At 45.5% G+C, this 27214-nt stretch overlaps 1 protein-coding gene across 6 annotated transcripts in view; it reads right to left on the bottom strand.

Moving 5' to 3' along the window:
- Positions 1–27214, bottom strand: part of si:ch211-26b3.4 (connector enhancer of kinase suppressor of ras 2) — an 824630-nt gene that overhangs the window by 15209 nt on the left and 782207 nt on the right. For 3 of the 6 annotated variants that reach the window (XM_038775303.1, XM_038775305.1, XM_038775304.1), the window contains 4 exons: positions 24646–24716; positions 15729–15829; positions 14718–15231; positions 6838–7037 (listed from right to left, as the gene is read on the bottom strand). In XM_038775303.1, coding sequence (XP_038631231.1) covers positions 6838–7037; positions 14718–15231; positions 15729–15829; positions 24646–24716 — 886 coding nt within the window. Of the gene's footprint in view, positions 1–6837; positions 7038–8698; positions 8808–14717; positions 15232–15728; positions 15830–24645; positions 24717–27214 lie in introns of those variants that run through there. The other 3 variants (XR_005457711.1, XR_005457712.1, XM_038775306.1) reach the window with 3 other exon arrangements.

Genomic DNA, 27214 nt, shown 5'->3' with positions numbered 1-27214 from the left:
CTCCCTGTGTCTGCGTGGGTTTCCTCCGGGTGCTCCAGTTTCCTCCCACAGACCAAAGATGTGCAGATTAGGTGGATTGGCCATGCTAAATAGCCCTTAGTGTCCAAAAAGGTTAGGTGCAGTTACTGGGATGGATGGAGGTGTGGGCTTAAGTGGGGTGCCCTTTCCAAGGGTCAGTTCAAACCCAACTGGCCTCCTTCTGCACTGTAAATTCTAAGATTCTATGAATCCCCTCCCACAATTGCTCCTCCGTTCTTCTTCCTCCCATCCTTTGCAACTGAGCCACCCATGGTTCCCCGGACTTGGCTCTGGCTGCACTCCTCTAAAGAACGTCCATCGCCCTCACCACTATTGAAAACGTAAAACTGGTTAGTGAGAGACATGGACTCAGCAGTTGCCTGCACTACCTCTGGGCTGCTTGGTGGTCACCCATTCCCCTTCTGCTTGTGCTCTCTTAACTGTGGTGTGACACGTGGATAGGCCACAATGACTCCAGCCATCGCTTGAGTTCCAAAACACAGTGCTCAAGTTCCTGCAGCTGGTCGCATTTGCTGAATATGGTGGTCTAAGTCACAGGAAGTGACTACAACTTCCCACATGTCACAGGATGCACATTGGCACTTGGTCAAGCTGCCTTGCCTTTACGTTACTTTATAGACTATTCATTATAAACAGGAGACTACAAATCATGACGTAGAATTATTCCTCAATCAGCACCAATGTCGCTATTTAGCCCTGAGTCACGTTTTGAACTCTGCCTGACTTTTGCTCTCTCTGGCTGTTTTTTATGCACTGCTTATCTCTCGTTCCTTCCTGCTGCTCTCCAATGAGCTAATTATTTATTTTTCAACGATTTTTTAATGAATGCCTGTCCTACTTTACACCTGAGTAATACAATAAACTTTAACATTTAATAATAAAGATAATCAGTCGATTCACCAGCTTCCCTTCATCTTGTGTCTCATAATTAATTATAAGACAGTTATTTAATTGTGTTTTTTAAACCATTTTTCTGATAATCAGCTACTTGCAGGCACTCCCCAACAGCAGTTACTCACCAACTGATCAGCTAACGGTTTTCCTGTGATATCACTGTTTTTTTTCGAACAGTCAGGGTTCCTCTCTTCTCCCTGAAGGTAAGTGAAGGTCCTGAGCCTCGCCCTCTATTAATCCGCTCCAGATTCTGGCTGCGACCACACAGGTCTGGGTTCTTTCCTACTCCCAGCCAATCAGGTACCTGCTTCCCTGTGATACAACATCTCGATTTTCTTTTCCCCCCCCCGAGTGTGGGCTCTGGCAGGCTCCTGAGGCAGTACCTGCTTCATTTTCCCCCCTTCCTCGCTGTTTATATTCCGATTCCCCCCTGGTCTCACTCTTTCCCGCTGCTCCAAAGCGACGTTTAATTAAGAACTAAAAGGGAAGAAGGGCGCTTGCACAACATGTTGGTCACATCTCGCAGGAACACTTCAAAGCTCTGCGGGTAGTTTGAAGTGAAATGTTGTTCTTTGGAAAGAAAATAAAGACTTGCATTTATCAAATACGCTTCACAACCTCAGGACATCTCAAAATGCTTTCAAAGTATCTTCAGAAGTGTAGTCACTGCTGTAATATAGGAACATAGAACATAGAACAGTACAGCACAGAACAGGCCCTTCGGCCCTCAATGTTGTGCCGAGCCATGATCACCCTACTCAAACCCACGTATCCACCCTATACCCGTAACCCAACAACCCCCCCCTTAACCTTACTTTTATTAGGACACTACGGGCAATTTAGCATGGCCAATCCACCTAACCCGCACATCTTTGGACTGTGGGAGGAAACCGGAGCACCCGAAGGAAACCCACGCACACAGGGGGAGGACGTGCAGACTCCACACAGACAGTGACCCAGCCGGGAATTGAACCTGGGACCCTGGAGCTGTGAAGCATTTATGCTAACCACCATGCTACCCTGCTGCCCAGTGTGAAGTGTCCAGTGCCCAGTGGAAGTGTGAAGCTCCCACAAACAGCAAAGATATAATGATCTGATTATCATTTTTTTTTAATAAACAATTTTATTGAGGTAGTTTTTGGCTTTGTAAACAGTTACAGACATCAACAGAAAGACAGCAAAAAGGGCAGAAATGTGCAAACATCCACGTACATTCAATACTTCAATCGTAACATACTGCACAAGCCCGCTCCTCTCCCACCAGTACTACCCACCATTTTATCCCTCCTACTCTACTTCCCCCCCCCTGCTGATGCTCACTCTCCCGCAAAGAAGTCAATAAATGGTTGCCACCTCCGGGCGAACCCCTGTACAGATCCCCTCAAGGCGAACTTAATTTTTTCCATACCCAGGAAACTCGACATGTCCGCAAGCCACAACTCAGTCTTTGGGGGCTTTGAGTCCCTCCACGCCAATAGTATTCGTCGCCGGGCTATCAGGGAAGCAAAGGCCAAAACATCGGCCTCTTTCTCACCCTGGACTCCCGGGTCTTCCGAAACCCCAAAATTGCCACCCCTGGACCCATTGCCACCCTTGTTTTTAGCACCCGGGACATGACGCCCGCAAATCCCTCCCAGTACCCCCATGTGTGGGATGAATATTGCCCAAGATGGCAAGATAACTCTCTGTTCTGCTTTAACTAATGCCATGGGTTCTTTTCTATACTAGGAACTAAGAACTCAGTCAGATGCAAGAGATGACAATGAATCCAGTCAGATACCTACCAGGAATAACAGCAGGAACTATTTAGAAATTAAGGAAAAGGAAGGCTTTGGACTTATAATGTGCCGCTCACTTCCTAAGAATATCCCAAATGAAATTACTTTTGAAATGCAATCACTGTCACGCAAGGAAATGCAGCAGTCAACTCTAAGACATAGAGCGGAATTTCCCCTGAAAAAAGACTGTCATTTTGGGTGGAAAATTGGTGCGAATTATGGGCACAACTCCCATCGCGATCTTCCCACACTTAATCATTTTTTTGGAGCCAGGTGATTCACGCCAAAAATGTGATGTATGGAACCCTCAGAGATCAGGGAGCCATTTTTAAAGGGCGCCCTGATCTCAGAATAACCCAACAGCTCCCTACCCCTACATTCTGGCCAACAAGGACCCCTCCGCACCCCCCATCGCAGTGCCAGGGCACCAGGCAACCATGTCAAGGCACTATCCAGCTATAACCCTCATCACCCAGGGCTACAAAGGCCACCGAGACCCCCGTTGTGGTTACCATCTCTATCCAGATAATTCAATAGTAGCTGTGAGACGGTCCTCATTGAGGAACACTTGCAATTTAATGTCTGAATATTTCTAGGTGCTTCTATGGTGTAAACATACCTCCAGTGCAGGCATGCTTGCCAAGCATCAGAGTTGAAAAATATCCAGCCTAAAAAAAATTACTGTCAGACAGAGCACTTGCTCTTTCCAGGAAGCATTTCAGAGTACAAAAAATATCCACTAACAAAATGAAAGCACTCAGAGAGAGCAACAGCTCCTTAAGAGTAGAAAAAAAATCAACGATAGAAAAAAGACAGGATACATGCTTCAGAGTTAATGAAGTGCTATAAAAACAAACAAAGCTAAACCCTCCTTTGAGATAGCTTTCAGCTGTCAATTACAATGCTTGGGAAAGTCAATGGGGTGGTGAAATGCAATGTAAACAACCAAGTACAAAGGGATAAAAGCAGGCATATTGCAACAGTGAAACCACAAGGTCTATTGAAACTTCAAGGGGAGTGAAATGCTTCTCCAAGTAACAACCTGCAGAATGGCTCTGTCCTGTGAGAGGACTTTAGGACAGACAGACTACAGCGTTGCCCTGTTATGTGGTGTTAATCATGAAAGAAAGCAGGCTTCAAGGCTTCACAAAGCGACCCCCATCCTAGGGGAGACCCCAAACCTGGCCCCTTCCAGCCCAGCCCAAGCCCCACACACAACCCCCAGCTCCCTTGATAGACCCCACCACCTCCCCTCATGATATCTGGCCAGCGGCTGCTGTGCCCTTGAGATAAGTGGAGAGGGGTACTCACCTCCTTGGAGTCCATGGTACCTGGTCTCTGATTTTAAGGATCAGTAGTGATTCACACCTCGGTGACATCCCTTTCTGGGCGAAATCCTGATCATACCAGCTGGAGCGGGCCAGCAGAATCGGAAACATTTTTGTGCCCAGCGCAAATCTGATTTTGGGGCTCTCCCACAATTCCCCTAACAGCGGGATTTATGCCGGGCACAATGTGGGCAGAAAATAGCCCCCATAATCTTGAATACAGATGGAGTGAACTTTCTGGATACTGTACTTTTGAACACTGCCATGGAATCTCTTATGCTCAGCTGAACAACAACAACTTCTGCTTACCAGCTCTTCAGTCATACAGCACACCCTCAGTACTGCAGTGAAGTGTCAGCTTTGATAATGTGTTCAAGACTCCGGGGTGGGGCTTGAACCCCCTAAATCAAAAGTTACACTGTTATCAACCGAGCCAAGCTAACCCTTTCACACAAGGGCACCCTCTCAAGGGCAGTTAAGGATGGGCAATAAATAGCCTTGCCAGCAAATGAAATGAAATGAAATAAAATGAAAATCGCTTATTGTCACGAGTAGGCTTCAATGAAGCCTCTAGTCGCCACATTCCTGCGCCTGTCCGGGGAGGCTGGTTCGGGAATCGAACCGTGCTGCTGGCCTGCTTGGTCTGCTTTAAAAGCCAGCGATTTAGCCCAGTGAGCTAAACCAGCCCCAGCCCATGTCCCTTGAATAAATAATTTAAATAACCCTCAGATTATATCAATACGGAATGTCTTTTGATTGCCATTTTTAAAAATACTATATTGTTATTGCTTTTCAATGAATTAGCTATTAAAAAAATACAAACTGTGAACAAATTTTCTAATATTAGGAAGGCCATTGGTTCTCTCTCCTGAGATAATGAGACAATTTAATGGAGGAATTTGGTTGTAACTTGAAAGGAATCTATTCTGCATCTTGGAATATCTTCATTTCCCGGTTATGGCGCATACCGTACACTAGGCGACTTTGTTGGGTAAAGACGTTGCCTCATTCAGTCTATTCTTGACTGAATTCAGAGACGCACTGAAATAGAGCACAGAGAGGAATTGAGTGATGCTCGCTAATAACCAGTGATTGACACAACTAAAGTGCCTCCCAGTCATCTCAAACCGGCTCAAGGTGACTTGAATACAAGGTGCAAAGATGCACAAGGTACCAGGACTCTGTTCGAAGATGCCTAGAATCAGCTAGAAGAAGCGGGTGATGGGATGTGGGGAAGTTGCATTCTTCAGCCGAAGGTTAGGATAGCAGTTACAGGCAATGCTGCAGGTCAGATCCCCATCCTTGAAGCATTCCTCATGCTGCTACAGGATTCAAAACCGACACTCTCCCATTCCCATTACATCTGCAGTACCGATCGCCCCAGATCTCAGTCAGAAAGTGCCCTGCCTTTTGAGGAATGAATGAGCTGATTGCTGTTGGGATGGATGTTACAATTGACCAAGCTGTTGAATAAAGCTCCCCACTGCACGCAAGAAAGCTCAATTTACCATCATTTACTTTTGAGGCATTTTCTGCATTGGACAATGGGGAGGAATTTAAAGCAGGAAATGTAGTTGTTGTAATGTGGTTTCTTCAGTACAATATCGAAGAGTCACAAAAAGCACAGCTGCAAGCAATGGGTAATTCTCAGATTCCTCACAAGAAACAAAATCTGCCTCCTGGTGATCCAAGTTATGAAGTAGGCTCAGGCTACACAATCAACTTCGGATGCCTGTCAAGTGAAGGGAGGCACAGGACAAGTACCAGACCCCATCGACAGGAAATCAATGGGCTGGCGAAAGGGTGGCAAAGTCCTTGGTGAGTCATCTCTGGAATAGCCACTCCTGGACAAGCATCGATAACTTTTGTTTGTCAATTACACCAGGACAACGGTAGAGCCAAAGAATTGGTTACATGTTACTCTCTTCAGGGAAGTTGGTGGAGGGGCAAGCAGGGAGCGGGCATGTGAGGATTGACAAAATGAGGCATTTAAAATGGTTTCCAAAGGAACACAGGTTTAGAAATGACTTCTGGCAGTATTAGTAAAACAGCATAATCATATGATGTTCTTCTGTCTGTGTTTCAGTAGAGGTGTTAATCCTTTTATTTGAAATAGATTAAGGCTGCCATTAAAATAGCAGAATTGAACAAATGAGTTAAGCATTAATCAGAACTGGACTAGGCCATTGAGCCCTGGACCTGGCATTGAATAGCATTGTGGCTAGTTGGCACCTCATCTCCATTTTCCGGCTTTCATAGCCCTTGATGCTGTTGCCTAAGAAAAATGTGTCAATAGTAGTCGTCTTGTAAGCACCAATTGAGGCATAGTCCAGGTTTGGGGGTGGGGGCGTGTAGAAAAAAAATCAGATTTTCATAAACAATTGTGTAAAAAGTGCTCCCTGATCTCACTTCCAAATGGCTGAGCTCCAGATTTATGCTGATGTGCCCTTTATCTAGATTCCCCCACCAGAGGGAAGCTTCTTTGAATCCTTTTCTAACATTTTAAATATCACGATTAGATCAATCCTCAATCTTCTATTCTCAAGGGAAGACAAGCCAGGTTTGTGCAACCCCATCTTCATAATTCACCCTCCCCAGCCCTGGTATTATTCTGATGAATTTGTGTTGCACCCGCTCGAAGCTCCAGACAGTGCCAGGATATTTGGGCACCTAATTCTTCAATGTAAAGTAAAACTAAGGATCACAGCAGTTCGGAAAGGTCAAGCGTGTATTCCAATAGTGGGCATCTTGTTCCTCAAGTTTCAAATTTAGAAGAAGTAAATGATGCTACTTCTCACCTTCAGGGTACTCTTCAGCATTCTAATGTGATGCAATTTTTCATTGACAACTGGATCGTTACATCTTTTTATAAATGACCTTCTGAATTCTTGTTTGGTGGAAGGGCGTTGCTCTCCGATTGCAGACAGACTGGCCTGCTCCAGGGACCTGTACAGCTCCTGCAATCCATCTGTGGATCTTCTGTCTTCTGCTGTACTTTCTGGAAGGGAATATTGCAGGCTTTTGAATCTCATCACACGCACTGTCCAAATCGGACTTTAAACATTCACTTTTCTATCTGGCTTTCCCTTGGGACCAACGTACGAGCGGATTTTTAAAAACGTTTCTACGAAGTAAGGCTTCAAGGATGTGATTAGTAACCTAATTACTTTATGCCTCAGATAATATTGTAGCAAACGGGCTGAAGTAAAAAATAAAGCAGCTTCCTTGAGATAAGTTGGACCTATGAATGATGCAGCCTTAAGCAGAAATAATAAACCCCAATCAACTTTCCCTCATTTATATAAGTACTTCAGTGTCTGTTATCTAGGAATAATGTATTGGTTGTAATTTTAAGATCATTTTAATTCAAACATTCCTTTTTTTGATATCCGGTTTGCCAGTTCCCGGGTACATGCTGAATTTGTTTGTCTAATTTTGTTACTTCATGAATGTTTTAGCTTTATCACTTAGATTATAGATGAACTTTATGAATTTTTGTGATGTAGGTTTTTAAAAAATAAATTTAGAGTACCCAATATTTTTTTTCAATTAAGGGGCAATTTAGCGTGACCAATCCACCTACCCTGCACATCTTTGGGTTATGGGGGTTAGACCCACGCAGACACGGGGAGAATGTGCAAACTCCACACGGACAGTGTTCCGCGGTCGGGATCGAATCCAGGTCCTCAGCGCCATAGGCAGCAGTGCTAACCACTGCGCCACCGTGCCATCCTTTTGTGATGCAGGTTATACTACAATTCAGCTTTTGGGCTGCAAACGTGTTTCCTGAATAAAACATCATTACCGTTTCAGTCTACATTTAATATAACAAGGAATTTGCAGTTTAACACAAAAATGGGAAGCTACCGCTTTCAGAGTCGTCCATGAGAAACTACAAAAATTTATTTATTAATCTGTTACAAAATTATGCATATTTGGAACAAAAAAATAAAATTTATGTGTATATATTATTAAAGATTTGGAAACTATTATTTGCTTGCTGAATCAAAGGTTTGGCTGAAACAATCTCTTCGATAATATGCTCAACATTGAAAAGCAGAATAAATTTATATCTGTCAACAGTGTGCAGCGAGACACGGCTAACGACCATCTATTAAAACAAAAGCCTTTCTTCTGGACTGCTAAGTGCTCTGTGCTTAATGAAATCAATGCAAGCAACTACTACTTAAATAAATAATCATGTTTTGTCAGCAATGGAGATTTGTTAACTGGCATCAGTCTTCACGATGCTCCTACTCATTATTACAGCCTCACATCAGTTGTTCTCAAACAAACCCATTAAATATTAAAATATATCCCTCCAAACACCAACTATAGCGCATTCAAAATTTTCAATCAAAAAGGCATCTAATCAATGCATATATTATTATGGGGTGTCTTGGATGGATCTTAGATTATACTAAACCTGGAGATTTTAAATGCACGATTCCATTTACAAACCATTTGGCACATGTTAAATTATCTATAATAGTAATAGTTACAAAAATATTTGCATAATTGCATTCCAAATACATATTTTGTAAGAAAAGAAAATCAAGTATGGTGAATCAGCCGTATTTTTTAAGATTACAATATAAATAAGGTAGGACCAAACAAAACCATTTTAACAATGATGAATCGGTCACTGCTCCCTCTTACCTTACAAATTCTCCATTCTTGTGCTGTTTCCACTGTTTTCAGACATAAACAATGTAATCTTACAAGATTACATTATTTACGTCATGTGACTGCGGCCTTGCTGATCGGCCTGAAACAGGGAACAGGGGATTTTTAAAGTAGGAGGGGCAACACTCGCTCTTTCACTGACCAACAGTTGCAGGTTATTAATGACTGATTAATTAAAACTGCGTTATTTGTACTGCACATTATGTACATGCACTGATTCATTTTCTTTAAATAAAGCACACTGGTGATACTTGCTGGAAGGAATTACTGTTTTGGAGCGAGTCAAGCAAATGAAAGTCTCATTCACTCCCACACAGAGACATTATTGACAGAAATTCAACACTAGGCCGCTTGCCACGTTCGCTAAATTTAGAATGAATGCAATGAAAAGATATATAATTTTTCTTTCATTCGAGACCCCAGATTTAGTAACTTGACTAGCGGAAACGATAGGAAGAATGACAGACTACAGGTTCAACACTGCCACAATGACGTGAATGAAAAGGATGATTTATCAGCGGGATATACACGATGATCATTGCTTCAGGGATACAAAATGAGGTAAATCGCATGAGGTCGAGAAAATTTTAGGACAGAAGACATGTGGCTTGGTGGGAGGGGGAGGTATGTCCCGGGGGCTGCAACGTGCTCAACCGGAAAATGAGATGCTGCTCCTCCAGCTTGCGCCGAGCTTCACTGGAGCATTGCTGCAGGCCAAGGGTGGACACATGGATGTGAGGGAAAGGCTCACATGCCAAAGCTATTGGCACTACATTGCATGCCCTTGAAATCTCTTTATCTTGTGTAAATTAACATTCTTAACTTTACAGAATAGATCAGACAGCCAGAGCTGTTATACAAGCAATGCTGTCCCTGGCGTTCAGGTGTTTCAGCAGTATAATGGATGTCTGGACTCTCAGCCAAGAATGGATGATAAAGTTTGGCCTCATTAATTAGGATATGAACAAGTAGAAAGTTATTAATGAATTCATTTTTGAAAGCTTTTTCTACACATCCTACTGTCACTGCAAAGTTCTTTGCTTCTTAACAGTGTATAATGGGTGAATGGGCACAGAAGTGCCATAGCTTGTCATGGGGGCATGAGGACCACTGGGGGTGAGTGGAGTGACGTATTAGCATGGAGTCATGAGGGCCAAAGACTGGATAGTCGAATACATTGGCATGGGGGCATGAGGAACCATGGGGGATGAATTGGGGGCTTACCATGGAATACAGCGGTATGAGGAGGGCCTTTATCTTTCAAAATGTTCCCTCATTCAGACTATGGTTCACACCACCTCTGAGGAGCTGTGAACAATGACCCTTTGAAAAGCTCGTCTGACTGCATGAAAATTACTAGGACATGCCTATCCCTGCAATTGAGCCGAGAGTGTGCGGTTGTGACACAAAAAAGCCCGCACCCTTAATAGTCACTCTTTAAATTCAGAAATCTGGGAATGGGGTTGAGAATCCTGCAATCTGGCCCACTCCACTCCACCCTTCCACAGGGTGTCTCTAACTCATTGAAAATCTAGCCCAATGTTTCATCAGAACTGGGAAAAGTTAGCGATTTAATAGGTTTTGAGCATAGAGAACAAGAACAAAGGAAGGTCTGCGGTGGGGGTCAAAGACAGGAGAGAAGGCCAAGAGGAATAACAATGGGGCAAGAAAAGAAACAAAGAAACAAAAGATGTGTCTAGGGCATGTAAAAATGTGCTCTGGTCAGAAAACAAAAATAAGAGAAAAACCGAAATATGCAAAGAACAGGAAACAAAGTGGCGTTTGCAGTCTGAAATTGTTGAACTCAATGTTGAGTCCAGAAGGCTGTGGAGTTGAGATTCACTGGAACAGTGCAGCAGATCAAAGACAGAGGCGTCAGTGTGAGAGCGAGGTGGAGAATTATATGACAGTCCACCGAAAGCTTGAGATCATGCTTGCAGACTTGAGTGAAAGTGTTCTGCAAAGCTGTCACCTAATGTGAAATGCAATTACAGTAAAGCACATTGAAAGAAATATAAGTACATGACTGTTTCACCTGGAAGGAGTGTTTGGGGATTTGGGCAGGGAGGGGTGCGGATGCAAAACGGCAGGTGTTACATCTCCTGGGTTTGCATGGAGAGGGAAGGGATAAGGGCAGAAATGTGGTAGACACGGGTGAGGGCCTTGTAAAACACAATGGGGTGGTGGGTGGTATTCCTTGGTTAAGACAAAAGGAAGACATCTCAGAACCACTGGTGTGGAAGGTTACATCATTGGGACAGATGCGTCGGGAGTCAGAATTTGTAAGCGTCATTTAAAACCTGAACTGGGACATTTACAACTCTGTATTATGTCTGCTTTTAATTCTATATAACTTTGAACAATGTGCATAAATAAATATCAACCCCGTTTCCATTTATTTGTTCCAGACCTAAATCTGACCCAGGACCCTATCGGTCACTTCCTGTCCTGAACAAAGGTCAAAATTCTTCATTGTTACTAAAGGGGTTGTAAAGATAAAAGCGATTAATTTCTGTCCGTGACAGGTAGCACACTGGAATTAGTAAAGCACCCAGTAAATGATGTGTAATAGAAACAGATATACCAACTCTTGACAATTAATTACCAGAGACATAATTTCTTAGTCACGTTCAGGCTCAATTGTGACCTCAGAAGAGGTCTCTGATGTGGACATTTGATCAGGGAGCTGGGTTGATTACTCAGTCTCCTGATTGACACCTTAATTACATCCAGAGATCAGGCTCTCTAAGAGCCTAAAACTGTTGCGGACGTTTTTCAAAATTGCACTCAGTCCCTTCTTACCAAACGCCACTTATCACTTTTGAAGAGGTAATACTGTAATAATAATCGTTATTGTTATAAGTAGGCTTACATTAACTCTGCAGTGAAGTTACTGTGAAAAGCCCCTAGTAGCCATATTCCAGCGCCTATTCGGGTACACAGAGGGAGAATTCAGAATGTCCAATTCACAACAGCATGTCTTTCGGGTCTTGTGGGAGGAAACCGGAGCACCCAGAAGGATTCCACGTAGACACAGGGAGAATGTGGAGCAGACAGTGACCCAAACCGGGAATCGAGCCTGGTACCCTGGTGCTGTGTAAGTATCCTGGGAGTTTACTTAAATTTTTGGCATAACTTTCAAATTTCTCCACGTCCTGTTCACTTCTCGAACACCAAGCTTCTACCTGTTTTACACTTCTTCACTATGTAGTGGCCCCTCATGAGCTAACACTATAGGCCAGGATTTCCTTCTTTCATTCTGTTTCGCCATCCCCTCTGCTTTCAATTAAAACATTTTTTTTTAGCGTACCCAATTCATTTTTTCTAATTAAGGGAAAATTTAGCATGGTCAATCCACCTACCCAACCCATCTTTGGGTTGTGGGGTGAAACTCACGCAAACATGGGGAGAATGTGCAAACTTCACACGGACAGTGACCCAGAGCTGGGATCGAACCTGGGATCTCGGCGCCATGAGGCACTCCCTGCTTTCAAAATAATTTCCTAAAAGCACTTCTCTTCTTTTGTGCCTGTAATAATGCCCTTGAGGCTCACGAGTTTACTCTAATTGATCTCGTGGAGCCACGTGGAGTATGCATTTCCCTGCTAGTGGGTGGAGGCCCACCCAGCTGGGGCTCATAATTATCTTGTATAAGGACCAGCCTGGACAGGGGCCAGCATGTGTGTGTGTGTGTGTATATTTACCGTCTTAGGGCAGATTCATTTCATAGAATTTCATAGAATTTACAGTGCAGAAGGAGGCCATTCTGCCCATCGAGTCTGCACCGGCTCCTGGAAAGAGCACCCTACCTAAGGTCAACACCTCCACCCTATCCCCATAACCCCACCCAACACTAAGGGCCATTTTGGTCACTAAGGGTAATTTATCATGGCCAATCCATCTAACCTGCACATCTTTTGACTGTGGGAGGAAACCGGAGCACCCGGAGGAAACCCACGCACTCACGGGGAGGATGTGCAGACTCCGCACAGACAGTGACCCAAGCCAGAATCGAACCTGGGACCCTGGAGCTGTGAAGCGATTGTGCTATCCACAATGCTACCGTGCTGCCCTTAAATTTGACCGGGAATACACCAGCATTCACCCTAAAACTCAGCCTCCTGGGTCTTTATAGTGCTTTTCTTTTCCTAACTTAGGTCGGAATTCTACCATCGTGCATTTCACTTTTCCCACCGGCAGGGCACCCTCGCCTGTGGGTTTCCTGGCAGCAAGGGTTGGTCACAGTGGGAAATCCCATTGACAAGCGACGGGAAGATTGAATCCCGCTGCCAGCGAAAGGCACGCGGCCGAGAAACACGCAGCTGGGATACCGGAGAATTCAGCCCCTAGTCTTTATTTTAAAACTTTTTTTAAACCCCTTCTGCTTAGCATCTATCACTTTAGATTCCCAATGTGAAGCACTTTGAGATGTCCCTGCGTTCAAGCAGAGCTGTTGAATGGCAAATGATTTTCTGTTGATACTAACCTGTTCACTACTCTGTATCTCTTGTTACACTGGACCATTTGTTGTATTAAATAGTTTCAAGGTATTGTCAGTGAAAATAATTGTTTCGACTAATCATTGGAACCTTTATGTTGTACAGGTCTGTTTTCCTCCTTTGGAGAATAGTGGAGAAATGTTGGAAGAATTAGCAGGCTGATTATCTGTCAAGTCACACCATGGACATTCCTTCCATGTACAACATGTCCTGACGTCATATAACTTGAAACCTGAGCTTCTGGCCGAGAAGCAGAGGAAATACCTACTGCAAGCTGGATGAAAGTCTTTATCTGACAGCCATTATTCACATGTTTGGATTAACTTAACAGCAACTATCATATTTCAAATATATCAAATTTGAAGGTAATACCCAGGTACGCTACACTAGAATGTATTTTCAATGCATGAATGTTTTAAAACTGGGATAGACTTTGTCCTGTAAGGGCGTAGCTAATAGTAACTGTGGTTAGAGGACATCTTGTTCTTTCTCACATACAGGAATAACAAGTAGGAATTTAAAAAAGTTTTCATAAATCATTTTCAGAAGCACTAATATAGTTTTGGTAAAGAGCTTTGACCTGTTCAGAGACTAAATAAGCCACCAATGATGTACATAAATTTATGTTTGAAAATAGAAGTAACTCATGATTTCTTTATACAAAATCTTGATTTTTAAGAGTTTGTAGGGTGTGATTGCCACATGTTTCATGGCGGCAGACGCTCCCGTCATTGACCAGAGGCGGAATCCTCTGGTCCCGCCGTTGTCAATGGAGTTTCCCGTTGAATGCATCCCTTGTGGCCAGGAATCCTGCAGTGGAAGTGTGCGTCGACGGGACTGGAAGATCCTGCCAGAATGAACGATCGTAAAATTCCAGGCTTGATTTATGAGACAGTGAGGTTGCTTGTTTGTAGAAACCAAATATTCAATGATAAACCATGGGATACAAAACGGATGTCAAATATGAAGAAAATCCCTCCCGATTTGTTCTTTGGTAATTTTTGAGTTGTTTCTAATATCACCCTTGGCTGAGTGATGACCAAGAGAAGACCAAGGGCTCACTCAAGCAATAGAGCACGAGACTTTAGCAGACGCTTCAGTGCAATACTGAGGAGGGCGCTCCAGTGCCATCATTTGGATAAGACATTAATTTGAAACTGCCTGCTTAGCCAGGTAGCTAGCAGATAAAGAGATCATCCAGTATTTGTCCATAATTTCTCCCTCAACCAAAAGCAGTAAAACTGCTTAACTGGTCAATTATCTCATCTGCTGTTTGTGGAACCTGGCTGAGGGCAACGGCGCCGATACTTTTGTCTATACAGCAATGAAGACAACATTGCAAAAGCAATTCATTGCCTGTGAACTGTTCTTGGGGTACCTTGAGCAGGTGAAAGGTGATATCAGAAAAGTAGGTTCTTCAATAATGACAGTACTCTCTGATCACTCCAACCAAAAATGTTATCATCTGAATGAAAAACATTTGTCATACCAACCTTGTTTATTTGCGCCATTTTGCTTGATACATTGGATCTCGTCATCCTCGGACCTCTCCTCAGCGAGTCCGGGAGGGAGCATGTGCCCTTTTATTCGTGCTTCCCTATTCCTTGGGAGGCTCTGGCTGCGTTGTTTACATCCCCTACTGTGAGATCCAAGTACCCGTTCGCATTCCACCAGTGGAAAAGGCCCATCGCGGTCATGGTTATGGCGCCTCTGAACAGGCAACGTTGCCTGCCGTCTTCTTTCAGGTGACATTAGGCCTGTTCTACTCGGGATATAATCTGTTTCCAGAGGGACAGTTTGCAGGAAGTGTAACCCTGAACTGGTGAGAGGGGTTTCAATCAGGTCCTGCCACGATCGCCTCTCTCTGTATGAAGATCTACAACCAGATGAATGGGTACTTCCTGATGCATCATGCCGTGAATCCTCAGCAGATGAATGCGAGTATGTTGACTCACTTGAGAAATGTCGTCCGTGCTTAGATTCTGGGAAGGGACTTGAAGAATTAACCTATAGAAAGGAGAAAGAAGCAAGTTCTGTAGTTACAATAATAATCGACGATAGTTGTATGTATTAAAAAAATTAAATATGGTTAAAATTGCTATATGTGATGTTAACAAATGGACAGCTAATATTCCTATCTCTTAACCTCCTCTGGCCCCATAACCCTCCGATTTCTGCTCTCCTCTCACTCTTGTGCTTTCCGGATTTCCTTAGCTCCACACTGACAGCTGTCCCTTCAGCTGTCTCGACCCTCCACTCTGGAATTCCATCCCTAAACCTCCCCACCTTTCTACCCATCCCTCCTCTGAGGAGAGGCTACAACTTGTTTAACTAATATTAGATGGTGCCGGACATTTCAGGTGTTTCTGTCACAGTTCAGTTGGCAGCGCTCTCGTCTCATCTCTGAGTCAGAAGGTTGTGGGTTCAAACCCCAATCAAGCCCATAATCCAGCCTGATGATCCAATGCTAAAAGATACAGCAAGCATAAATCACAGATACTTACTGATGGCGTTCGGGGATAGGTGTCACATACCGATGATGGGCCCTCCGCCTTTACAGTTAAGGAATCATTGGCGTCCTCTTGGTCGCTTTCACTCCAGTAGTCTGAAGGAGATTAAAAACGCATTATTATAAAATACCACTGAAAAATACCTTTGGAAAAATAGGATCAAAAAAATGACAGAAATACATGTCACTAAAAGGCACAAAGGGATAACTTTATCATGGGTGAGTTAAATCGGGAAGAGTGCTGAGCACATGGGAAAGTTGGCTTCAACCTGCAGACCTCCTGGGTTTTTGGAGATAGGATAAGAAACAGGCATTTTAATAACTTCAATGAAACTGGTACTCACTGATGGAACCTGCTTCACTGTGGCCATTGCGATTTCGCTGGCCTGGGGAGAGGTCAGTTTTGAGGAGAAAATACTACTTGTGGGGTAGGAGAGATAGGAGTCTATCCCCGGGGCCCTTCGAGTTCCTCATCACCATGCAAAGGATTGCCCCTATGTTTTGGATCAGACCTCCATAGAATAGTACAGCACAGAACAGGCCCTTCGGCCCTCGATGTTGTGCCGAGCATTGTCCGAAACCAAGATCAAGCTATTTTGGTGTGCTCCATGTGCCTATCCAACAACCGCTTGAAAGTTCCTAAAGTGTCCGACTCCACTATCACAGCAGGCAGTCCATTCCACACCCTAACCACTCTCTGAGTAAAAAACCTACCTCGGACATCCCTCCTATATCTCCCACCCTGAACCTTAGTTATGCCCCCTTGTAACAGCTACATCCACCTGAGGAAATAGTCTCTGAATGTCCACTCTATCAGTCCCCCTCATCACCTTATAAACCTCTATTAAGTCGCCTCTCATCCTCCTCCGCTCCAAAGAGAAAAGCCCTAGCTCCCTCAACCTTTCCTCATAAGACCTATCCTGAAACCAGGCAGCATCCTGGTAAATCTTCTTTGCACCCTTTCCAATGCTTCCACATCCTTCCGATAGTGAGGTGACCAGAACTGCGTACAATACTCCAAATATGGGCCAACGCCTGCTACATATTAGACTGGAAGCTAAGTCTGACAGTCAGTCTGACTTCCGGGTGAGGAAACGGTCAGGGCCATAATATGCTTGCTGTGTATAATTAAAACTGCAAAACGCTTGTGGGGAAACCTGGGGTGGGATTCTCCGCGAACCGGCGGGGCGGGCCACTCCGGCGCCGAGGAGTGGCATGAACCACTCCTGCGTCAGGCTACTCCGAAGGTGCGGAATCCTCTGCACCTTCAGGGGCTGGGACGGTGCTGGAGTGTTTGGCGCCACGCCAAGCGGCGTGGAAGGGCCTCCGCCAGCCGGCGCGAGTTGGCACATGCGCAGGAGCGCCAGCGTGTGCTGGCGTCATCCCAGCGCATGTACAGGGGGGTTCTTCTCCGCACCGGCCTTGGCGGAGGCTGACAGTGGCCGGTGCGGAGGGAAAGAGTGCTCTCACGGCACGGGCCCACCCGCGGATCAGTGGGCCCCGATCTCGGGCCAGGCCACCGTGGGGGCACCCCCTGGGGCCAGATCCCCCCCACGCCCTCCCCGGAGCACTCTGCAGGCCGCCCGTGGAGCCAGGTCCCGCCGGTGGGACCCGCCGAAAACGGGCGGCCACTCGGCTCATCGCGGGCTGGAAAATCGGCGGGTAGGGGGGGCCGCTGCTAGCGGCCGCCGACAGGTGTGGTGCGATTCCCACCCCCGCCAAAACCCCGGCACCGGAGAATTCGGTAGCAGGTTACACGTCGCCCCCCCCCCCCCCGGGAGGCACCTGAAGAAGCGGGACTCACAGGGATCCAAATCCTGGTGTCCTCACTGGGGTGGTATGGGGTAGCGCCCATGTGTGTGGGTGGGGATATTGCCTATGGGGGACCCACAAGTTGACTTAGAGATCGGGACACCCTTTCAAAATGACCGTCCGATCTCTGAGTTCAGCTCCCCAATGCTGAAAACAATTCTCGGCGCGATTCTCTGGCCTTGATGATAGGAAGGCTAATTTAATGAATAATTCAAATATAAATACAACCATAGGAATTAGGAGCAGGAATATGTGGTTCCGCCCATCAAGCCATTCAATTAGAACATGGCTGATCTGACTGTAACCTCAACCCCACAATCCCGCCTAACCACACCCCATAACCTTTTGTCCACTTGCTTATCAAGAATCTATCTAGCTCTGCCTTAAAAATATTCGAAGATTAATTTCCACCACCTTTTGAGGCAGTGAGTTCCAAAGACTGATGGCCCTCAGAGAAAAAAAAATCTCGGGCGGGATTCTCCCGTACCCGGCGGGATGGGGGGTCCCGGCGGGACGGAGTGGCATGAACCACTCCGGCGTCGGCCCACCCCAAAGGTGCGGAATCCTCCGCACCTTCAGGGGCTAGGCCGGCGCCAGAGTGGTTTGCGCCCCGCCGGCTGGCATGGAAGGCCTTTGTCGCCACGCCAGCCTGGGCCGAAGGGACTCACCCAGCTGAGGTGAGTCCGCGCAATGCGCGGGTTTGTCACTGGCTGCTGATGTCATCCCCGCACATGCGCGGGGGGGGGGGGTTCACCTATGCGTCGGCCACCGCGGAGGCTGACACGGCCAACGCGTAGGAAAAGAGTGCCCCCACAGCACAGACCCGCCCGCGGATCGGTGGGCCCGATTGCGGGCCAGGCCACCATGGGGGCACCCCCCAGGGCCAGATCGCCCCGTGCCCCCCCCAGGACTCTGCAGCCCGCCCACGCCGCCAGGTCCCGACGGTAAGGGGCCTAGTCTGATCTACGCAAGGAACCAGCGGGACTTCGGCCCATAGCGGGCCGGAGAATCGCTGTGGGGGGGGGGGGGGGGGGAAAGGGCGCTGTGAGCGGCCGACAACCGGCGCGGCGCGATTCCCTCCCCCGCCGAATCTCCAGTGCCGGAGAATTCGGCGGGGGCGGGATTTACGCCTACCCCCGGCGATTCTCCGACCCGGTGGGGAGGTTGGAGAAACCCAACCCTGTGGGCGATTCCTTATTTTTAAATGGTGACCCCCTAGTTCAAGATTCTCCTGTAAATGGAAATATCCTTTCTACATCCACCCTGTCAAAACCCCTTTGGATCTTATATGTCTCAATCAAGTTGCTTCTTACTCTTCTGAACTCCAGCGAATACAAACCTAGCCTGTCCAACCTATACTCATAAGACAACCCGTCCATTGCAGGTACTCGCTGAGTCCCTTGACTGCTTCAAACGTATTTACATCCTTCATTAAATAAGGAGACCAGTATTGAACATAGTACTCCAAATATGGCTTCACCAATGCTCTACATAAGCTCTCTACTTTTATATTCAATTCCCCTCGCAATAAACATTCCATTAGTCCTAATTATTAGCTGTGCCTGAATATTAACCTCTTGCAATTCATGCACACGGCCACCCTGTTCCCGCCTGTAAATTGGTTGAACATGATTTCCTCTCACAAAACAATGCTGACCCTACCTAAATACCTTGAATTTATCTAAGTGTCCTGCTATAAAGTATTTAGCAATGGCTTCTAACATTTTCCCCATGACAGATGCTCAGCTATCCAGCCTATGCCAAGGAAAATCGAGGTTTATGGATGGAATTTGAATATATTCCGATCGATAGATATTTAAGATGGAAGTGTGAAAGTAAATAGAGGAGTTATTTCTGGTTTTGGGAGTGCATTATCCTACCCACAGTTGGCTCTATGTAAGAAGACAAATTCGTACTGGAGCTAGTTTTACTGATACTGCTGAAAGGATCTCGAGCAGCCTCAGCAGCATTATCCAGCTCTGGGAAACCTGAACAATGACTGAAATGCTAAGTGACCATTCTGCTCATACAGTCATAAGTGAGATAAATTTAATTGTCCTTTAAACTCAGTTTTAAAATCTCCCTTGGACATTGTTACAGAGTGTTCTTCGAAGCCTTTCTCTTGTGTAATTGTTTCTCTGGCGTCTGTTTTTAAAAAAATATTTTAATTCTCCTTTTTCTCATTTTCTTCAAAATTTACACCCCACCAACAAACAATAAACGGTAACGAATCCAATATATCAACAACAATCCCATCCTCCCACCAATCCCCAAACAACAGCCCACATGTCAACATAAAACATGTAAACATCAAATAAAAAAGGAATCAGGAATCATCCATAGTAACCATCAATATACACAGCTCCCCCCTCTCCACAGCATTTTGCCTGCAGTCCAATACCTTTTTTTTAGTGGTACTAAGCCCTGTTGTTTGAAATTCCTGCAGCTCTTATGAACATTAGAATTATAGGAAAGGTTTTTACTGGAGATACTAAAGGTGAACCGTTAACATTTTCATCTTTCTGGCTTAAGTCTTCTCAGTGTTTGTCTTGACGCGAGCTCATGTTCAAGAAGCTTATTCTGAGTGAGCTTTTCATCCGACATCATAGCTCTAGCCCCTGACAGCATTTTGACATTGTTATTCAGCAGTGTTATTCAATTTATTATTCAATTTATTGTCAACACTGTGTTCATTGACACATTTGAGGGTGACTCCCAGGAATTGAATTCAAATGATGTTAGCCTGCAAATTTATTCTTTATTCGGTGCTTGGGACATGGGCATTACTGGTAAATTCATAATAATTAGTGGTGGATCTATGTACAGCCAAGTACTTGCAAGGCCACCTCAAAGGGACTTGAGAGTCAACCAGATAATGTGGGATTAGAGTCGCCTGCAGACCAGACCAAGTAAGCACCCACCCTTGACTCATCTGTGAACCAGCTGGACATTGGTACCGTTCAATTTTACATCTGCCATACCAGGAATGAACTTGTGACCCTGGCTTGCGGGTCTAGGACAATGATCATGAATGACACTATCGGGGCAGCACGGTGGCCTAGTGGTTAGCACAACCGCCTCACGGCGCTGAGGTCCCAGGTTCGATCCCGGCTCTGGGTCACTGTCCGTGTCGAGTTTGCACGTTCTCCTCGTGTCTGCGTGGGTTTCGCCCCCCACAACCCAAAAATGTGCAGGGTAGGTGGATTGGCCATGCTAAATTGCCCCTTAATTGGAAAAAATAATTGGCTAATCTAAATTTAAAAAAAAAAATGAATGACACTATCATCAGTGCGGCCACGCTGAGAACCCGGGCCCAACTGAGACAACACTTTGGGCAAACTAAAATGTCCCCCATGGCCCCCACCTGCGGCAATCACAGACTCCCCCCAGCCATGCTAGACACCATCTTCAAAAGATGGAAGCGGGACGGGGGGCACACTGACAGTCGAGACTTTTACGTAGGACACGTAGGCGACACTGGACGAACTGACGAGGAAGTGGAAACTAACAAAAGGACAGGAAATGAGACACCTCCAAATAAGGCACTTCCTACGCAAGGAGACAGTAGGGTAACCCGGGGCCCCAGAAACCACACTATTAGAGGACCTGATAGGCACAAGTGTCAAGGAGGGGGGAACTGTATTGGAAAATATACGGACAGTTACTGGACAGAGCTCGAACACCACTGGGCAAGACCATTGACTGACCGACAGGGCGGCAAAATGTACATAGGACCAATTAAAAGAAAGAGAGAATAAACCTTTCTGTGCAACAAAGTAAATTAACGCGGGTCAGAAAAATGTGAAGTATATATACACAATTGTTTATAAATATGAGAAATGCCAGTAAAAAGATCTTTAAAAAAATTGAAAGACACTATCATAATTACCATGAATAGTGGGTTCCAGAGAAAGGGGCAAAAACTGGTTAGTTCTGTGAAAACTGGAGCCTCAGAATGATGATTTAAGATGAATATTTAATACATTTATAGAACACACCTTGCTTGCTATTTTATTGGAGGCTTTTGACTATTTTAAAGTAAGAAGATTAACGCTTCCATTGAAACACAGCAGACCGAAGAATGTCATGCATTCCTGCTATTGCTTGCAATGTTTCTGCCACTGTGATGGAATGAGGGACATTTCCTATTTTAAATACAAGTTATTGAGAGGATTGTTAAGCATTCGTCCAACAGTATTTGCTAAGGAATAGAAATTCCATAATTTTGATAAAGCCCTTTCGATGGCACTGTGGATACTGCTATAAGTTCAACATCCTCAACACATTCTCTGTCTTCTCTGATCTGGATAGCAAGAACAGGAGTTGGGGTGGGGGGGGGGGGGGGGGGGGGGGGGGGGTGAACAGCACGGCCTCCTCGCTCTGCAGCCTCACGATTACATTTGTGAAAGTGCACAAATGATAGGCAGATGGAGTTGGTACGATTGTACTGGACTCACAGTCCAGAGCCACAGGTTCATAATTATGGGCTGTTTTGAAGGGTCTGAGAGTACCAGTGTGCCATATCTCTCAGCATTATGAACAGCAAAATCAATCAAAAGCAGTAAAGTAGAAGAGTCCATCACAAAGATATTCTGAAGCAAATTTCTGAAGGGTTAATTTTGGTCCGAGGTCGGGAAAGTGTTTTAACCCCACCGCAGGTCTCTTTCTTTTCTCCTTTCCGGGTTCCCCTATCTGGAATTAAACCTGACTGACAGGCTTGCCTCCCAGTCGAGCAGGGAGTACTCTGGAGCAGGCTTTTGAAGCAGGTAGCGGCCCCATGGGTGAGTAAGTGTCCATTCCATGACACCGAGGCGGAGGGGTGATATGAGTCCATTTCAGAGGGGCTCTGATTCCTGACTTTGAGGAGTCTGTGTAGGGGTGGGGTCTGAGTATGATGTATTTTAATGGAGGGAAATGGGGGGAACTGGGAGGAAGCACTCCTGCTGCTCATGAAGCAGCGCGGTATGGGGCAGCACTTACCTATTCCCTGAGCTATCTTCATCCCACTTTAGCTGTTCAGGTTTCCCAAGGCCAGCCACTGTTAAATCAGAGGCCACCAAATCTCATTAAGTATTTAAATTGCCACGCTGCCTCCTGGGAGCAGGTTACCCTACCATACCAGGAATGTGCGTGGGTCCCCGTGTGTGCGTGGGTTTCCTCCGGGCGCTCCGGTTTCCTCCCACAGTCCAAAGATGTGCGGGTTAGGTGGATTGGCTATGCTAAATTGCCCGTGGTGTCCTTAAAAGTAAGGTTAAGGGGGGGGGGGGGGTTGTTGGGTTACGGGTATAGGGTGGATACGTGGGTTTGAGTAGGGTGATCATTGCTCGGCACAACATCGAGGGCCGAAGGGCCTTTTCTGTGCTGTACTGTTCTATGTTCTACCTCTGGACAGTTTAGGATTGGGTGTGAGATTTTAAACGTTTTAACGTCTGCCCAACCCACTTGTTTTCGGGTTAAAAACCAGCCACATCTTTCTGGTGTCTGGTCAGGTTACATCATTTAATCTGAAACAGCATTTGTAGGGAGCTCGGCCCCAGTGACATTGTCAGCTGGAGTTCCCACAGGCTGTGGATGATCCCTCTGACAAACATTCATCCATTTCTCCAGAGTACTCATTGAAACTAAGCTGGAAGATTAGGAGAACTATTAGGGCTAGCATATATAAATGGAAAGGCCATCCCCCATGACCCCCACTACCTAACCTCGGTGTCTGTAAAATTATGGATGACATTGTGTCCATGCCCAGCCTTGTAATTATGATGTCCAACCCCACCTCCACCTGTGAATTGCTCCCACCCACCGTCATGTCAGTCGTACTCGACATCGATTCCACATTCTGTTATACCACCCAGCAGGCAACCGGCCTCCTCACCTGGCTGGGAATTCCAAGGATGTCCTGCTGTTAATTCCTACAGGGCATCCAGGAGACTCATGTATCCAGGTTCCCCGCCGGAAATCTCCTCTCCCCCTACCCCACCATTCGCCCCGAATCTCTTCTGAACGGCAAGTGAAAATGGCGTCCATAATCCTCTCAAGGCAACTAGGTATGGAGAATAAATGCCGTCTCGCCAGAACGTCCCACATCCAAAGGACAATCAGCAAAAAAACTCACGAGAGAAAAGGCCAGTGCAGGAATTTCTCCATTATCAGCGAATGTTTGGCCCATGTGTATTGATTTCTAAATTCACATGAAACATACAAAATAAAATCCTGACTAATTTGACAAATTTAAATAAATGGCCGGTAGCCTCTATTGAAATTGTGGAGACAGGAATTCCAGATACACTGATTGTTCCCTTGCCCATCTTTCTGGGCAAAACTCCAACAAGGACAAATTCTGATTAAAGAAAGTGATAATTGTCTAATCCTTAGGGATGGGCACAGTAAGAAGTCTTACAACACCAGGTTAAAGTCCAACATGTTTGTTTCAAACACTATCTTTTGGAACACTGCTCCTTCCTCAGAGGAGCAGTGTTCGAGGGCAGCACGGTGGCCTAGTGGTTAGCACAGCTGCCTCACGGCGCTGAGGTCCCAGGTTCGAATCCCGGCTCTGGGTCACTGTCCGTGTGGAGTTTGCACATTCTCCCCGTGTCTGCGTGGGTTTCGCCCCCACAACCCAAAAAATGTGCAGAGTAGGTGGATTGGCCACGCTAAATTGCCCCTTAATTGGAAAAAATAATTGGGTAATCTAAATTTAAAAAAAAAGAGGAGCAGTGTTCCGAAAGCTAGTGTTTGAAACAAACATGTTGGACTTTATCCTGGTGTTGTAAGACTTCTTACTGTGCTCACCCCAGTCCAACGCCGGCACCTCCACACCTTAGGGATGGAGCAGCGGTAGAACCAAATAAGAACACATTTTGCCTTATTCTTTTTAATGAACCTGGACCAAAATCTGAGACAATGAATGCAACAAATGAATGGATTTTATTCTGCATCCCATTCCCATGTGAAGACCATTCTGCCTACCTTAATGTTTGCTAGCTATTCATGTCCTAAGTGGTTCTTCCCTTTCCCAGCTCCTATTAGAAAGTATTACTGTTGAGTATTAGCTCTCTTTGTTAGAATAGCAGTTGGTCCTAGCTAGGTTGCTAAAAGCTCACCTTCATCTGGTCTGGTCACCTTATCATCAGGTGTGTACCCAATAGCAGCTAATCCCAATCGATTCATCCACCTGCGAAAGCCGGAAACACAAAAGGGGGGAAGAAAGGACACTTCCAGGATTAATTAAAAATGAGTTCATTTGCACTGGTTATTCTTTAAATAGTAAAAATTTAAACGGTCAAAATGCATCTGATATTTCGAACAATGATTCAAGATCTTAGCCAGTAGAAAGCAATACATGCTATTTGAGAAACTGTATTCCATTGCTGTGTTCTCTTCACTAAAGAAATCATGACATGGCTTAGTTTAAAGTTGTTAATTAGATTACTTCTTTTAGAACAATGGTGCTGGCATCTATGTCGTACAGATTCCTTTTGTAGATATTAGCCATCACCGGGTGATTCATCACCAGATGCACTGGGCCTTTTCAAGCAGTATTGGGCCTCACACTCACTCCTCCAGGATCATCCTGGTGAACCAGACATTTTAAACCCCTTTCCCTTCCAACAGGTGCAAGGAGAATTTCTTTGTCATTAAGATTGAGATGAATTGTTCAGCTTTTACCCCTCTTTCATCGTACCCACTAAACTTATCCTTCCTCTAGATTCCTGTCCCCGAGCATTGATCCCTATTTTTAATTTAGATTCTCTACCATCTTCCCTCATGCCCTCTCCATGAGACCTACTTCCTGCTCTTTGGACTCTTTCCGATGAAAGTACTGATCACGCAACATCCCTTCCCAGCCATTATGTGAGGTGGCAGTTGTGGCAGTATGACTAGGGGTATTATGGTACCTGGGAGTGTGAGCTGCCATTGGTGCAGAAGACTTGCTAACCCATTGGCCCAGGTATCGTGTGCCTCTCAGCCCGATTGGTTAAGAGGAAATGAGCTCCGCCTACGAGGCGGGGTATAAGAACCCGTGTTCCCCGGCAGCCAGCCATTCTTCTGTACGTCTGCTGCCGGGTTCACTTCTTGCTAATTAAAGCCTTTTGTTCGGACTTCATCTACGTTTCGTGTTCATTGATTGTGCATCAGCAGTATAAATGGTTACATATCCTCTTGTATTGACCCACCTAGCCCCCCCCTCCCCTTGCAAATCAGGCATCATCACACCCTCCTCAAGAAAGGTATCCTTGACTACTCTGCCCTTTAAACTTTCGCTTCAGTTTTCCTCTTCAAAGTCCCTGCATGTGTCATCCCAATTATATGCCTAACTTTCCTAAAAATCATGGTTGAATCTCTCCAATTAGGTTCCCACTCCTTTTTAAAATATAAATTTAGAGTATCCAATTCTTTTTTTTTTCAATTAAGGGGCACTGTCAATGTGGCCAATCCACCTACCCTGCACATCTGTGGGTTGTGGGGGTGAGACTCACGCAGACACGGGGAGAATGTGCAAACTCCACATGAACAGTGAACCCGACTGAACCTGGGGCCTCAGCGCTATGAGGTAACAGTGCTAACCACTGTACCACCGTGCCGCCCCAAGTTTCCACTCCTGCCACAGCGCTGAAATGGTCTGAATCAAGGTCACTACCGACACCTCTGCATCTGTGACATAATAGTACATAATCCTTACTTAATCTCTCAGCCTTCAACACATGCAGTCGAGCATGACCACGCCATCTTCCAGCAATGCTTCTCATCCTTTGTCTAACTTGGTGGGACTGTCCTTGTCTGTTTCCACTTTTATGTTCGGGTTGAAGCCAAGGCGCCTCCAGTAATGGCTTCACCTCCCATGCCAGCACGTCTACCCCTGTCCCCAAAGGACCTATTTTTGTCCCCCTCCTCAAATTGTTTGTGTGGAGAGCTGGTGCTTTCTATGCTATAACAATTCTATGATTCTGTGAATCTACAAGCTACCCATTTGGCAACATCATCCAAATACATAAGGTTAGTTTCCACATGTATGTTGCCGACACACTGCTCTACCCCTCCATCACCTCCCTTGACTACTCCACTGCTTTTGCATTTCCCACATGGATGACCCACAGTTTCCTTCAGTTAAATTTAGGAATACTGAAGCTTTTATTACTTGGTTACATCAAAACCTTTGCTCAGAACCAGTTCCATCCCAGTCCATGACCACTTTCTCAGGTTGACTCGAGTGCTTACAATCTCATCTTTTTATTTCAACCTTCTAACCCGAAACTCCCTCCATCATAAAGTCTGCCTACTTCCTTTATTAGCCAAGGCATAAAGTATAACAGGTTATATGGAGATGTTAGGTCACAGCTAGAGTACTAAATGTAGTTCTGGACGCCACACTACAGGAAAGATGTGATTGCACTAGAGAGGGTGCACAAGATATTCATCAGGATGCAGATTTTCAGCTATGAAGAGAGGCTGTTTAACCTGATTGAGGAGTACACAAATATAAGGTTTTACCCAGAGGGTGGTGGGAATCAGTAACTCACTGCCTGAAAGGGTGGTAGAGGCGGGAACATTTAAGAAGCATTTAGATGTGCACATGAGATGCCATAGCATACGAGGCTATGGAGCAAGTGCTGGAAAATGTAATTAGAATAGATAGGTGGCACAGTGGTTGGCACTGCTGCATCACAGTGC

Source organism: Scyliorhinus canicula, chromosome 17 (assembly GCF_902713615.1).
Source record: "Scyliorhinus canicula chromosome 17, sScyCan1.1, whole genome shotgun sequence".
NCBI classification, from domain to species: domain Eukaryota; kingdom Metazoa; phylum Chordata; class Chondrichthyes; order Carcharhiniformes; family Scyliorhinidae; genus Scyliorhinus; species Scyliorhinus canicula.
This window is presented reverse-complemented; position numbering and strand designations above follow the sequence as displayed.